The sequence below is a fragment of the Numida meleagris genome, chromosome 1, assembly GCF_002078875.1.
Source record: "Numida meleagris isolate 19003 breed g44 Domestic line chromosome 1, NumMel1.0, whole genome shotgun sequence".
NCBI lineage: Eukaryota > Metazoa > Chordata > Aves > Galliformes > Numididae > Numida > Numida meleagris.
Window position 1 is genome coordinate 129,978,680 of NC_034409.1, and position 15,278 is coordinate 129,993,957.

The 15,278-nt window shown below is 35.3% G+C and overlaps 1 protein-coding gene across 1 annotated transcript in view; it reads left to right on the top strand.

Annotated features, from left to right (window-relative positions):
• The window catches only part of TMEM131 (transmembrane protein 131), a 96,668-nt gene that overhangs the window by 46,377 nt on the left and 35,013 nt on the right, over nt 1–15,278 (top strand). The window contains exons 7-18 of the mRNA XM_021412604.1: nt 935–1,057; nt 1,965–2,045; nt 4,296–4,446; nt 4,534–4,590; nt 5,556–5,617; nt 10,263–10,371; nt 12,229–12,337; nt 13,193–13,346; nt 13,449–13,619; nt 13,935–14,045; nt 14,131–14,265; nt 14,651–14,755. Of these exons, the coding sequence (XP_021268279.1) occupies nt 935–1,057; nt 1,965–2,045; nt 4,296–4,446; nt 4,534–4,590; nt 5,556–5,617; nt 10,263–10,371; nt 12,229–12,337; nt 13,193–13,346; nt 13,449–13,619; nt 13,935–14,045; nt 14,131–14,265; nt 14,651–14,755 (1,368 nt within the window). The remainder of the gene's footprint in view (nt 1–934; nt 1,058–1,964; nt 2,046–4,295; nt 4,447–4,533; nt 4,591–5,555; nt 5,618–10,262; nt 10,372–12,228; nt 12,338–13,192; nt 13,347–13,448; nt 13,620–13,934; nt 14,046–14,130; nt 14,266–14,650; nt 14,756–15,278) is intronic.

Sequence of the window (15,278 nt, forward strand, 5' to 3'; positions counted from 1 at the left end):
GTAAGCTAGATCACTGAAATTATATAGGTTTTTTTTTGTGTGGCTCATTGCAATGATCCAGCTCATTTTGTTCTTTGCTCATCTAATACAATGATAAGACAATTTTATTCATTAAGCTGGCAGAAAAATCCATACACTTGAAATTCAAAAAGATAAACTGTAGAGATGAGAGAGTCTGAAAAGTGAGAGAATCACAGAATTCTTAGAGTTGAAAGAGACCTCTGAAGACCATATAGTCCAACTCCCCAGCCATGAGCAGGGACACCACAGCTAGATCAGGTTGCTGAGGGCCTGATCCAGCCTCACCTTGAAAGTCTCCAGGGACAGGGCATCAACCACATCCCCAGGCAGTTTGTTCCAGTTCCTCAGCACCCTCACTGTAAAAGACTTTTTCTTATATCTAACCTAAATCTACCCTCTTTGAGCTTGAAACCATTTCTCCTTGTTCTGTCACCACAGTCCCTGCTAAAGAGTCTGTCCCCTTCTTTCCTGTAGCTCCCCTTTAGATACTGAAGGGCCGCTATCAGGAAATCCTTATGTTAAAGGAATCTAGTTCTTACATGGCAACATTTCAAAAACAACAAAAGCCTTTCCCGTATAGATACTTTGTTCCATAATCTTATCCTTAAAGGATTTAATACCTTTTTAACCTTTAGCTGGTATTTAGTATTTCAGGGTATCAGAATAAAGATGGTATTTTAATGTTCTGTGATATAAATATGTCACTGTAATTAAGTAGTGGCTGTTAGAAATACTTGTTTGCTGTAAATGAAACCACTTTTATTTCAGTGCTGATTTTAAATGCTCAGTGAGAAGTATATTAAACAATTAATTAAAAAGAATACTTGGTAGACTATTAAAATTTGCATATATATTAAACACTACAGCAATTATATACAACTGCTAAGGCTTGTTTTTATTTCTTCTGTACCAGGTGTTTGGCATTGGAGTATCGAACCCCTATCGTTTGCGCCCCTTTATTGGGGCACGAGTTCCTGTAAATAGCAGTTTTTCTCCTATAATAAATATACATAACCCTCACAGTGAACCTTTGCAGGTGAGTCTAAGAGCATTACATGCTCATTCATTTATAATATTAGCCTGGAATTTTATTTTGGTATTTCGTAAATCTGTTTGAACTGTGAATTTGTTTTATACATTATATAGATGCATTTCTGTTTAAATGCTGATCAATTGCTTTAGAATTCTCTTCAGTTTGCCAGATTGAGGTTTTACTATGGATTTTCCATTTTTAAAATGTCATAATTACTGCAAGATGGAGAATTACACTTCTCTGGTAATCAAGAAAAGTAATGAAGCAAATAAAGTAAAATAGATTTTGCATTTTTAATCCAGGCATACCTTTTCGCTCCCTCCTGCTCATTTTGCATTGATATGACAATGTTTTTTTTGTTGTTGTCATCAAAATATTTCAGGAGGTAATCTGATTTTTTTATTAGTGATGACCTTTATTATTGATCAACTGTAAGGAAAGAAGAACGCTCCCTGGATCTGATAAACACAGCCAGAAATGTCCTCCAGTGAAATGTGAATACAATAAACTGTGTCTGTCTAGACTGTGTATTAAATACAGTACTATTATAATTTCTCACAGTGAGTGATGTCTTTACTGTGTACCTTAAAATGTAACAATAATACAATGTTCTTGTATCAAGGCAGGATTAATGAATGAAGTGATATCTGAACCTAAGCAAACAAGTAAATCAATAGCCCAGTAGTGAATTTCTGCTACTGTTTGGTAAACGATTCATAAACTGTGGAATTCCCCAGAAAGCACATAAAGTGTAGCACTAGTCAGTGGTTTTATCATCATTAAAAGTGAATTTAATAAGAGACTGCAATGGTCAAATAGTTGCTAATCCCTTACATGGCACATTATATTATCTGATAACTGGCAGGCTCCCTTTAATGCTGTGTTAACATTTTCCTGTTATCCACTCCAGGTAGTAGAAATGTATTCCAGTGGAGGTGATCTCCATTTAGAGCTTCCAACAGGTCAACAAGGAGGCACAAAGAAACTGTGGGTAAGTAGTAATGTCTTACAGCATTTACTGTAGATGTTTGGGGAATTTTTATTTTGATACGATTTTAGGATTGTGATTTTTTTTTTTTACCAGCTTGTTTGTCATATAATCAATAAAAGAACCCCGCATATCCTGAAATGATAACAGGGTCGATTAGCTGTATGATAGTAGAAATTGAAAGAAGAGTTTAACTATAAGAAGCCATCTCCATTTAACTGTTCTTTTTTGAAATGAGAAGATGAATCACACCCACTTGAGCACACAGGACAGTGTAGTCCTTATGCCTTGCAAGCTGGATTCAGCCTACAAGAACATTATAAAACAAAACTCTTTTTTTTTTTAACTGAGCAAGTCCTTCCTGCAAATCACTGTGAATGTTTATGTGGGTTGAAAAAGCAGCTGAATGAACTTAAGGAAGAAGAACAAATTGAGGATTGTAAAACAGCAGCATGTCCAGCAGCAGTAAATCCCTGGATCATGACTCAAGAGTGGCTGGAAATGGTTCTGGAAAGTATGCGTGCCCTACACTACATATCTTCTGCCAGTGACAGAATAATGGGTTAGACAAATACTTGGTCTGGCCTATTAAATCTGTTTTGTTGTGTTCTTTGTGGTACGTGCTGGTGTCTTCAAGGGAAATAAATTTTAGAAGCGTTCCGAAGATGAAGTTTTGGCTTTGTACTGTATATTACACTCTTAGTAATGTCTAACTAGATATGAAAACTATTTTCCTCTGTGATTGAAATCACTGCTTTTTTTGATGTCTAGTTTTTTCTGGGAGAGACTTCTAAGTCATTGGGATTCAAAATTTCTCTCTCACTCCAAATATCATTATAGTCACCGACTGTTGTATCTGTTGCAATGAATAAAGCCAATGTATTTCCAAGCCAAGAAGGAAAATCACAAAAATTAATTCTTGACTTTTCTGGAGGAAGTCTGTGAGAACGGCTGTAACTTAGTTTTAGATACACAAATTGCAAAGAAGTGAGTAGAAATACAAATCACAAGCATTTTAAAGATCACCAGAAAGAGCAAACATACTGGGAGTTGGAAATAAGGAATAAGATCGGATTTTTTTCTAAAAAAATGAAGGTCCTGATATTTTGACACAGTTTTACTCAAATAGCATTGCTTTAAAGATAACCCCTTCCTCATGGACGAAAGAAAATTTAAGGAGAATGTTGAATTCTGTAATCATTAGTAGATATATAAACAACATACCTGTTTGTGGTGGTTAGAGCCACCAACAAAATCATAGAAGATTTTTAAATGCCTACCTCAGTTCTAGTTCTGTTCCTTCAGCAAGTACCTTTTCAGCTTCTCCAGATCAAGTTGCCAGATAAAGCATTGATGACAAGCATGCAAAAGTTGCATAGAAGGGCAGTTAGGTTAATACTACTTAGCATCAGTCTCCTTGTGTTTCATATCAACCATCGGTGTTTCAAACCAGTAAGACAACTAGAAGAAATGAAACTAGTAGGTGGAGACACCCAGATACAACAGAAGTGGAAGAAATCATTTAAAACATGGTTATGATACTTTAATGTATTCTGTCAAATTGTACATTGTTGTCTCAAGTTGTATTGATGTCAAATGTTTTGATGATTGGACGAAGCAGTCCTCATATGCAGGAGCATTTTTATGATCATTATTTAATGGTACGTTGGGGATCCAGACAAACTTTGGATGATCTCTGATTACTCATATGGAAGAGTCAAATTGTATCCTTGGAGACAATGTAGCAGTTTGTTTACATTAGCTTTGTGAGTAAGCATGAAAGCAGAATTTGAAAGCTAGACTTCTCTGTATAATTTTTAATTCAGAGACTCTCCAAATGTAGTAACTAGATGATTTTGACATTTGTGTATGTGGATGAAACCGTATGTGCTTTGTGTCTGCTTTGGAGAAAAACAATATATAAAAATAGCATTTGATGTTACTGAGCTCAGTAACATTTTTATCGTTAATCTCTGTTCTTTTTACCACATTTTTAAGAAATAAAACTTAAGAGGGGAATTAAAGTCCTCTTGTGTATACCTGTTTTTAATCAGTGCCGTATTTGTTGAGAAAAAAACTATCCAAACGAAACTTAATGGTAACTTCAAAAACATGCAGGCTATTTCTTGTTACCATTGCTGCTTTTTCTCTTATTATCCAATTATACTCAATATTTCTATTGTAGTTTTTGCTGTAGCAGCTCTTTTTTGTAATTACTGCAATCTCACAGATGTGCTTTTAATGTTTTGTTAGGAAATACCTCCCTATGAAACAAAAGGAGTGATGAGAGCCAGCTTTTCTTCGAGAGAAGCAGATAATCATACAGCATTCATTAGAATAAAAACAAATGCCTCAGACAACACAGAATTTATCATTCTCCCTGTTGAGGTAGAAGTTACAACAGGTTTGTAGAAAAGTATTTTTGACGTTATTTAGCTTAATGAACTTGTGCAGTAAGAAAATGGTAATGTTTCTTTTTCCTCCCTTAAAGCACCAGGAATCTATTCATCAACAGAAATGCTAGATTTTGGTACGCTACGAACACAAGGTAAAGCTTCAGATCTCGAAGTATTTGTAAGGGACGAGGGGAAGAGTGATTGTGAGATTATGATTTTATTTTGTTTTTTCTTTAAGAGCCAGATTTTCAAAAAAAGGATAGCAGTGCATTGCTACTAGGCATAAATGTGTTTGCCTTCAAGTAAGCTTGAGATGTGTACAAGCAAACAGTAGTTTCCACATCTATTTATAAGTCAAGTACTGATGTGAGTCTTAAAACTTTGTTGCACGTGGCTTAACCTGAAAGCCACTGTCAGTTTACTTCCCTAATTTTTTTTTAGGGGAAGATTGCTTTATAGCTACAAAGCTTTAATACCTTTCATACGCAAGAGATAGTAGAAGCGTGCAAACTTAACCAAGTTGTTTATAATTTCTTCTTTTTTAGAAGTGCCATTTACATGTTTGCGCCTCATGTTTTACATTTTAAATTAATATTGCTTAAGTGAGATCAAAAAAACTATTTATGCTTGACAGAAAGTAACAAAACTGAAGTTATCTTTTGAAACTGTAAAAGGTCTTATCAGTACTCAAGGAACAGTCCATATATATCTTTTTTAAACCAACAAACAAAAAAAAAAACACCAAAAAAAAAGTAGTTTATTAAGTACTTTCCATGCAACCTAGCTAGCACATAAGATTACCAAATAAGATTGTCTCTGCTATTCCATCAGGCCAAAATCATTCATTTTACTATGTTTAGCTGGTTCGTTTCTTAATGTGTTAGAAATAAATGTAGTTAACTGAAGCATGTAATATTTACTGCTATTCAAAAATGCAGTTTAAAATGTCATGTTCCTGAGGCTAGCTACTTTGGCTGGCTGTGCTGCCATGTTAATCTAACTCTTTAACACTGAACAACAGTGGATTTATGAGAAACTAGCTAGCGCAGATAACTTTGTATAAGATTTTCATATTAACATAGCCTAATAGTCAGGTGTGTTTTTTGTTCTTTAACAGATCTGCCAAAAATTTTAAATCTGCATTTATTAAATTCAGGAACAAAAGATGTGCCAATTACAGTAAGTTTTGTTTCCTTTCAATTTGAAACTTTCTGCTTGGATTTACTTCATCTCATGAAAATTGATCATTTCCAGCTTCACCATACAGTGTTCAGAATTAGAAGCTAGGTAATAGGTGACTTAAAATATGACTTACTATTAAGAAAAGAAATCATGTATATGTGTGGTAAAATTAATTTGCTTCATAGCCTTCTTTCAGCAGCTATTTCAATATTTATAGATAATGTCTACAATATCTTAGGGTCCCCAAGCTTTTCTACTTGTAATCCCAGTTTGGCATACAAGAGATTAACACTGTTTCTGTGGGATTGTTTGTCTACATCAGAGTCCGTGAAAGTGTATGAAGTGATATTCCAACATAGTCTTCTAAGATGAGCAAAGAATAGCTTTCTGAAGCAGACTGTATAGTGGCCCTTGTTTTCTTGGGTCCATCTCATTTGTAGCTTGATATAAGAAAAAGGCACCACTTTCCTATGTAATTTCCTATGTAAACTTTCTTTGCCCACTATTTTTCTCACTTCTTCCTTTTCTTCCTCCTGTCTTCCTTGTTTTCCAGATTTGTTTGTATTGGTAGCTATATCTTGTCCTAGTGCATTTTAAAAAGTGTTGAAGTGTTGAAAAGAAACCAAGGGAGCCAGAAGAGTGACTGAAGGACTGGCAAAAGTTTCTTACTGGGCTCTTGGAGAGCATTATTTTGTTTTTAAAGTTTTAACTGCAGAGAATGATTTTTTTTTTTTTTAATAGTAGAGGTCTAACAAAAACAGGACAGGATACTGGACACTGAGGCTAGACAAATTTATGGCAGAAACAGGACACCTATTTAGTAATGAAGGTAGCTTTCCACTGTAGTGGTAGTCCATTGCAGTGTCTGCTAAGTTATTATTCATGGATAACTCTCAAGTCAAGACAAGGTAATAGCATAGTATATGAGAATTTAATCTATGGAAGTTCCAGTGCTTATTATTTTAGTGAGGGTAGATGATTTTACGGTCCCGCGTGGCTAGAAACCACCTTCCATGGAGAGTGGTAATATGTTCGAATTGAAAAGTTTTGTCTCTCCTCCCCCTCTAAAGAGACCTATATGTAATTCTTACTATCAGAGGACTTCTAAATTTACTAGATTTTTTTCAGCTCTCTTTGCTTTCACATGTCATGCCCATGTTCTTAGACTTGCCAGTTTTTTTGTAAGGTGTGTGACATACTTCACGAGTGCAATGCAGATAACTTGTCATTCAAACTGCCAGTATCATATCTGATATCAGATTAATTAGCACCTAATTCATACTTCTCCAGAAAAAAATCTTCCCTTTTTAAAAGCTGTGGTCTCTGCACTCCTGACCATAGGCCACAGAACACAGTCTAATGGTAGGCTATCATCTGCTCATTCTACAAGTCACGACGGAATTTTTCCAGATGAATTATTCTTTTATAATGTATCAAAGCAGTACATTTGGAGATCTTGAAGGGCTTTGGAACCTACCTTCATGATGATAAAGTTACTTCATTTAAGTCTAAATATGATATATTTTTCAATGTCACATATGGCATGTCCAAGTCAATTGTTCTTCTTATTAAAGCACAATTAGTGAAGTTTGTGAACTGTAGAACCTTCCCAGTATTTTAACTACCGTGTGAATTTGTGTGAATTTCTGCTGCTGTGCCAGTTTTAAAGTGGTAAACAAGAGTAAAGAATTTCTGCAAGGAAACTAGTGAATGGTATATTTCTAGGAAAGCTTAAGAAATTGATTTCTGATCCTTCAGAACTGGAGTTTAAAAGCAGTGAGGCAGAGCTCTCCCACAACTTTAATCTTAATGTCAGAAGTAAAGGCCAGGGCTATATTTAGCATATATTTAAGTTGGCTGCTGGAAGAACTAAATATCTTCAGGTCATCTGCGTATGAGAGACTGCTAACAGTGCTGCCAGAGCTGTACTTGTGCTTTTAAGTTCTTAGTCATGCTGTGGTCCAACAATTTGGTTAAGGAAAATAAGAGTGAGTCACTTGACTTTCTTTTTTGAGTTCTAAGAGTCTTTACAAAAACTTCCTTATTTACTTTTTTTATAGGGTTTTCTACGTCATTAGGGAGCATCATGTTTATTTCGTGAGTGGATGAACCATTGTGCTGCAACAATTAAACTATGTTGTCAGAAGTCTAAAAAAGTTAGATGGTTCATCTCTTTAATTTGTCCCCTCTCTAGAAAGAAAATTTTGTTTCTTTAAGACAGTTTAAGTCCATTTCATTGTTAACAGCAAAGCCATCTTTTTAAGTTTCAGCTCCTGGTCATATTCTATGTATAAAGGACAAGAAACTTGAGGATACCTGTGTATTGAATCTAGGCCTATCTGTTTGATGATAAGTGTTTGTATAAGAAAGCGTTTACTTTGGTCACAATTCAACTACTTCACAGTAGATTTTTGCTCTTACCAACCTGTGAGAAGTAGTTCACTTCTGAGTTATGTTCTCCATCTCAATTTTTGAGTGCATGCATCTCAAAATAATGAAAGTTGCCTCAAAGATTCAAATCTACTAGTAGTTTATCACACACATTCTTCATCTTATTAGAATAGATATAGTCTGTGAGTCCTTCCTTAAACCATATACTACAGGATCTTGAAGCTTGACTGAGGCATTTCCATTGGAGAGTCATATGTTAATAAAATGCACTATTTAAAATTCCTCTTCCCCACAGAAGTTGCTGACGGGGATTTTTCTGACAAAATTGATAGTGTTAGATTCTCAGTGGAGCTTGTTTTGCATGTTTTCTTATGACCTGCTGCTTAGGAGCCCATATTTGATGATTCATAAGGCACATCTCAGGAAACAAGTTTCACTTGGGCTTTATTTGAAATGGGTTAAAATTTGAGGAAAATGAAGTTGAAAGAATTCCTAAGGAATTTTGTTTCCATTAGTCATCTTAATGTTGTATTTCCTTTTATAGCATGTAATCAAGCAGTGAGAGAAATGTGACCGATACAGTTAAAATAAAAAAAAAAATCAACAAAACAGTGTTAAATTCCTTCTTCAACTAAATTTCTGTAGATGTTTTGAACAAATCAATCAAGATTTGTTACACTTGTAAGTTTAAGAAGTACACCTCTGAAACTTGGAATTTTTCTGACACCAGGTTGTCCTTTTGAATATTTTCTGTTGATGAACTGTGTGAAATCAGCATCATTTCAAACTTCTAATAACTCAAAACCAGCTTTTTCTGTGGAAGGAGCTGCTAGAAATGGTTATCTTTTCTACCATGCAAAAGTTATGAGCTTGACTGTAGCTTTTGTTTTGCCTGCTTTAAGGGTTTTTTCGAAGATACCTCAAGATCTCAGTTTTATAACATGGATTCCATTAGAAAGAGACTGTGATATTTATAAATCAACTCATAAAGAGAGGTATCAAATATCTGCACCATGTGTATGCAGGTGTTTGACAGAGGTCAGTGCTGTACGTCCAATGCAGAGAATCTTCCAGTTGAGCTAACAGAGATTATTCATTAGTTACATGAGCAGTGCTGCTTGTTTCCTCTGAGGGTTGTACATTAGTTATGTAACTTTGCAGAACTTAGTTATGTATGCAAAATTTTACAGCTTGCATTTACAATCAAGAACAGCTTAGCTTTGAAGAATTGTTAACTAGTGTGTAGCACTAGCTGTCTGCTTTACTCCTCTCCAATGAAGAAAGTCTCAGCTGCTTGTGAAGCAGGTGCTAAACCTCTGTGGCCTAGCGTAAGGTAAACCAGCACTCATTTCAATTTTCTTAATGCAGTGTCTTGTAATTTACGGCAGCTTAGCAGCTGCTATATGAGCAGCTGAGCTGTTTTTACAGCAGAAGACAGCTGGGGAGGAGGAATCATGGCAGCCATCCCAATTTTAAGCAAAATAAGAATAAGAGCATTTAAGTGCTCCAAGCCCTGTTTCTGTACATGGAATCTAAATAGTTTGCTAGCAGTCTTCGTAGACACTTCAAATATTGACACTTGGAATCCATGTTTCTGCTGCGTAACAGTGGATATCTCTATAAATCAACTGTGGCTAACAACTGGCAGAACTGCTATTCTGGTAACATCCGATTCACTGTTTCTGTGTAATTAGAAACTAATTATCAGATCAAAAAAGTGATATTGTAAAATGTCACTGTAAAATGAGTATCATCTCAGATTTGCAGACCTGTTCTTTATAGTGATTTTTTTTCTTCCAGTGGCAGTTTTGCAGACTTAGCATGGGATAAGAGACAAGGTGGATGCATGTATTGCCATTAATTAACAAAGCTGTTAGCTGACTTGTGTAACAAGTGAACCAGAAACAAATAGGCCATAGCTATTGTAACCCTGTGGCATTAAGGAAAAAATAATTCTTAATTTACAAAAAATTGCCTTCTGTTTCTTTTACGTATTCTTGGCTATACTGTCTTTTCACTCTGTTTTCAAGGGGAACTCTATTGCCCACTTTTCTGCATATTGAGTAGTTTTCAGGACCTGAAAAATATTCTAAAATCTCTTGTGATGCTGCTTTGTTATAGGGAAGATAGACGTATACAAACTCAGCAACAACTAGTTGCAGCTGTATCACTTTGAAAGATGCTTGAAGGCTGCGCAGTGTGTTAACAATGATAAATCTACAAGTGCTTTATATTTTGATTGTGTTTGCAGAGTGTGAGACCTACACCACAGAATGAAGCTATAACAGTACACTTCAAACCAGTTACGTTAAAGGCCTCTGAAAGTAAATATACCAAAGTTGCAAGTATTAGCTTTGATGGTAAGTACTTCGCCTCTCTTCTTAAAACTTGTCCAGTGCTTCGTAACACTTGCTGAACCTTATGAATCGTTTTCAAGTCTCTTAACAGAATGATACTTGATGCTTTGAGGAGGAAGTGGAATTACTTGAAAGGGCCTTATATTTCTGCTTAGTTCATGTATTTTTGAAGGCTCTTTTCTAGAGTCACAACCAGCCAGTGACTTAGACTGATAAACTAACAGTGAGAAGAAAAGGAATTCCTAAGCACTTTTACGTGTGTAAATATAAAAACTGAACATCAGATTCTATTAAACATAAGTGGTATTTTGAGACATTGATTAAAAGGTATTATTAGCCTAAAAAGGTGTTTGCTTTTGGGAAATCCTAACAAACCAAGACACGTTCCTCACAGTAATATAAATTGAAGGAGAGTATATCCCTTGGAATATCTTTTGAGCTTTCTGAAGTTTAAAGAAGACTCCAAGATACTATTTTCCCCCGAAACGTTTTGTGTTGGAATGCCCACAGAAAGAGGGCTCTGTCTTGCACTTGAGAATCTTACTGTGATTACTAGCTTGTTTTCTTTCATCTTGAATTTATATTACGGGAGAAGGTAGGTGAGAGTGGCAAAGCTTTCACTGTAACCTTTCCTATGAAGATATGTTATGTATCCTCATCCTGACTTTCATTTATATCTTCATGAAAGAAGTGCTGGTTCATTTCCTTCCTACATAGCGTGACTGTAAATATTATGCCGACCTTTTATAGAAATGTTACCTCCATTTGTATTAGATTCTAACCAACTATCAGACTGCTGCTGACCTATTCAAATCTTACTGCTTTACGATACTAGTTGGTACCCTTAAGTCTCTCATCTTGGATTGCTTAAAAATGGAGGCTTATAGATGCAGTGTTTTTAATTTCAGGTAGGCATAATTTTAGAATTTGTATGGATAGAGAGGACAGGATTTACTTTGTGTATTGATTAGCATATTAGACTTCGAATAGCTTACAGTTCGTAGGATAAGTGAAGATATCTTAGCCCATAAATATTAAATTCTAAAATAGCTGTCAACCTGAGGTAATATGTCCAGATTTTGAAGCTGGAAGGAATTGTTGTATGAGAACATATAGACTGACACATGGTAGATTTTGGTAGGATTGATGGGTGGGGAAAAAAAAATCAGTCAAACTGCATAATACAATAATACATATGAGGGACTGACTTGGTGAATTATTTTTATTAAGCAGTCTGCTGTAAATATTTGCTCTTACAGCTGTCCCACTACATGCAGGGAATTTAGGGGCTGGCAGTTTGTACTAACCAGTATTTGAATCCCTTGACTTTTCTGGTCATGTTGCTACCAGGATAACATTGCTTGTTCTGTGACCTTGGAACAGACCTGTGAGTTTTGTTCTTGGCACTTGTTTAGCTTTGGATCTTGCATGGATTCTTATTCTATTTCAGTGTTCTTGGCCCAAAGTCCTGCTTGACTGGTAGTTTTAAATAAGGAGCCGAACACACACACAAACTTCTGTTCTGTTAGTGTAGAACAGTACATACTGTAGTGAGGAATTCAGATGCTCACCCAGCATCTTAATTATCTTCTGGACGTGTTTAAATCATTTATTTGACAACTAGGCTTCCCTAGAGTACATAACTCAGCCATATCAACTAACTGGCATAAGGGGGAAGAACTCAGAACTCAGGTATCTTGTAAGCCTTTTTCTATGTCAGTGGTGTATTGAAGCTTCATTAAGATCCATTTTCTTCCACGATGCACAGTCTCTGGGCTAGCTCTGTACTACTCGTCCTAATCTAACCTGATGGATTTTGGTGTTTGTCTGCTTGAACAAGCTCCTTATATTCTTTTACAGCGTCAAAAGCAAAAAAAGCATCGCAGTCTTCTGGGAAAATAACTGTTAAAGCAAAAGAGAAGAGCTACTCCAAACTTGAAATTCCCTATCAAGCAGAAGTATTGGATGGGTAAGCGTGCAGTTGTTGAACATTGTTTAGAAAAAAAGATAATTCTGAAAAGTAGCTGGTGTGCAAGGTAACTCTAGCTTTTTTGGTGAGGGACGGGATATAAAGAGGTGGTACCTGTGTTTTCTGAATCAAGCTCATTTAGAACTACAATCACTGGTACAAGTTTTTCTGTTTTTACGCTAATGAGGTAGTCTCAGTAATGCACAGTCTGGTTTCAAAGTTTGGATTCAAAGTGACCTGCATGAGTCATTTCTCAAAGTAGCTGAAGACTACCGATGAGACACTGGAAAAATTTCCAGTTTTGCATTTTCTCTTCTGTCACCCACAATATGAAGCAAGAGTAGAGAAAATATTTTTGGTTTTAAGCAAAATTTTGAAGACATCATGTCAACGCTTTTTTTCATTCATTTACAAAATATGTCTAAGTTGACATTGGATTGTCATTGAAATGTGTTGCCTTATCAACTGAATTGACAGTATGTTAAAGGCAATTAAACTAAACATTACCTATCAGAACTCTAGTGTTGCCAACTCCTAATTTGGATAGTAAGGAAAGTGCGTGATTTGCAGGCTGTCTTAGTACATGGACACTTGGTTTTAGTCCTCCAAGTGTGCCGAGTTTTGTATTTTCTTATTTCATTTGGATTACTGAATAATTGATGTTCCCCTAGTATTATTATTACAGCGTTAGCATGCAGTGTGCTGCGTACCTTTTCTGCTGATGGATTAAAGGAATTCTAGTACACACGTGTGTGTGTGTTATATATAAAATAAAAATTATATGAATCTAATATGTGTAATATATGATTATATAAGGAAAATCTTATTTTTTTCATACATGTTTTCTTTTCATAGGTATTTAGGGTTTGATCATGCTGCTACGCTTTTTCACATCCGTGACGGTGCTTCTGATTCTGAGGAAAGACCAATCTATCTAACAAATACATTCAATTTTGCAGTCCTTATACATGATGTTGTGTTACCAGAGGAAGCAAAACCAATGTTTAAAGTAAGCCTCAGTTCAGTGGAATATTTTTACCTAGTAGAAAATGTTTAAGCGTGCTGCACTTTGTTAAATTGTAACTTTGATCTTCATTCTTCACTGATCCAGGTCCAGAACTTCAGCAAACCTGTCTTAATTCCACCCAATGAATCCAGATATATTTTTACACTTTATTTTATGCCTTCCACATCATCTGCCCATATAGATAACAATATTTTACTTATCACCAATGCTTCTAAATTTCACCTACCTGTTCGAGCATACACGGGATTTTTAGATGTAAGTATTTCCCTTTTTTAGCTATTCTAGTCTACTTAGAGGCAAATTTCATAGGACTCTCTTTATTCTGATTCTGTGGGAGGATAGCTTTCTTAATTTCGACAGGCTTACAGATAATGTCACCCACTTCACCAGCTCTTTTCTCAAACAACTTTTGTTACTGCTGAAAAATTCTTTTGCTCCCTTTAGTTATGCATAGAAAATGGATAGAATTTTGAGATTGTCTTAGTACTGCTGCACTTGACTTATTTGTTAATAAACATGGAGTACATTTTATATTTAATTATGCTAAAATACCTTTATTAATCTTTCTAGTACTTTGTACTGCCTCCAAAAACTGAGGAACGATTTATAGATTTTGGCATATTGAGTGCAGCAGAAGCTACCAGCATTTTATTTGCCATCATCAACAGCAATCCGATAGAGGTAAGGATGGATTTATTTTTAGTTTGCCTTTTAAAAATCTTTCATCGGTCTTGTTACTGAAATAGTATCTTTTGTTCTTTTTAAGCTGGCTATAAGAAGTTGGCATATTATAGGGGATGGCTTGGCCATAGAACTCCTAGCAACTGAAAAGGGAAATAGAACAACAATAATTGCAAACCAGCACGAACTACAAAATGTTAGTGCATCTGATCAGTCTTCAGTAAGTAACTCTTTGAATCTATTGCTTAAAGCTAAATTTAGGAGGGGAAAAAAGACAAATATGTGATTTTTTTTATAGTTCAATTTTAGTGTGGGGGAAGGAGAACAAAATTTAAGAATGATTGTCAAAGAAGTTGTATACTCTTATTTTTAGTTTTATTCTTAGTAGTATAGCTTTCAGATTGGTTAGGTTGTGAAAGGGGAACTTCAGAAGTAGTAATCTCCAAGAAATATTTAATCTTTATTTACTTACTTTTGAATTTTTTTACTTCTACCACTGTCAGTTTCAAATAGTTTAAGGAAATAGGGACTTGTTTAGTGTATTTCTTTGTGAAATTCATTTTTTGTTTTTAATGGAAGACAATTTTGTTTCCTGCCATTCACAGGTGGTACTAACGTCGGGTTATTATGCTGTGTTTAGAGTAAAACTAACAGCAAAAGATCTTGAAGGGATTCATGATGGAGCTGTGCAAATCACAACAGATTATGAGGTATACTTACTGTATATTCATGTGTGTTGTCCAAGTGGAGTGTTTTTTTATTTTTAACTGTGAAGTCTGAAGTGGACAGATAGCAGTGTCACGGAGGAGCTGAGGTTGAAAGGGTGGAGGTCAAGTAAACTCTGCAGGGAGCGGCAGTAATGCTACTGATGCCGTATCTTCTCTTAGAGAATGAAAAATGACTTTCACTATGATTTTCATCTGCTTTTCAGAAATTTCTGTTCATGTCTGACCTGATGCTCTGAGGTATGAGTTCTTGACGCACCCTCAAAGCATCAATACAAAAATCTTTTGGCATAATATGCTCACAGTGTGCTTTTTGGTACATTGTCGGTTATTGAAATTGAGGTATAATTTTGAAAGATTTTTGTCAAAATTCAACATGAAAATTGCTTTGGAAAAATTGCAGTTTGCTGACAAATGATGAAACAGATCTTGCACCAAAGTCAGTAAGGGAGAGAACAACCAATTAATTCTCAACTTCATATTTCTTTCCTTTTACAAATTATTTTGC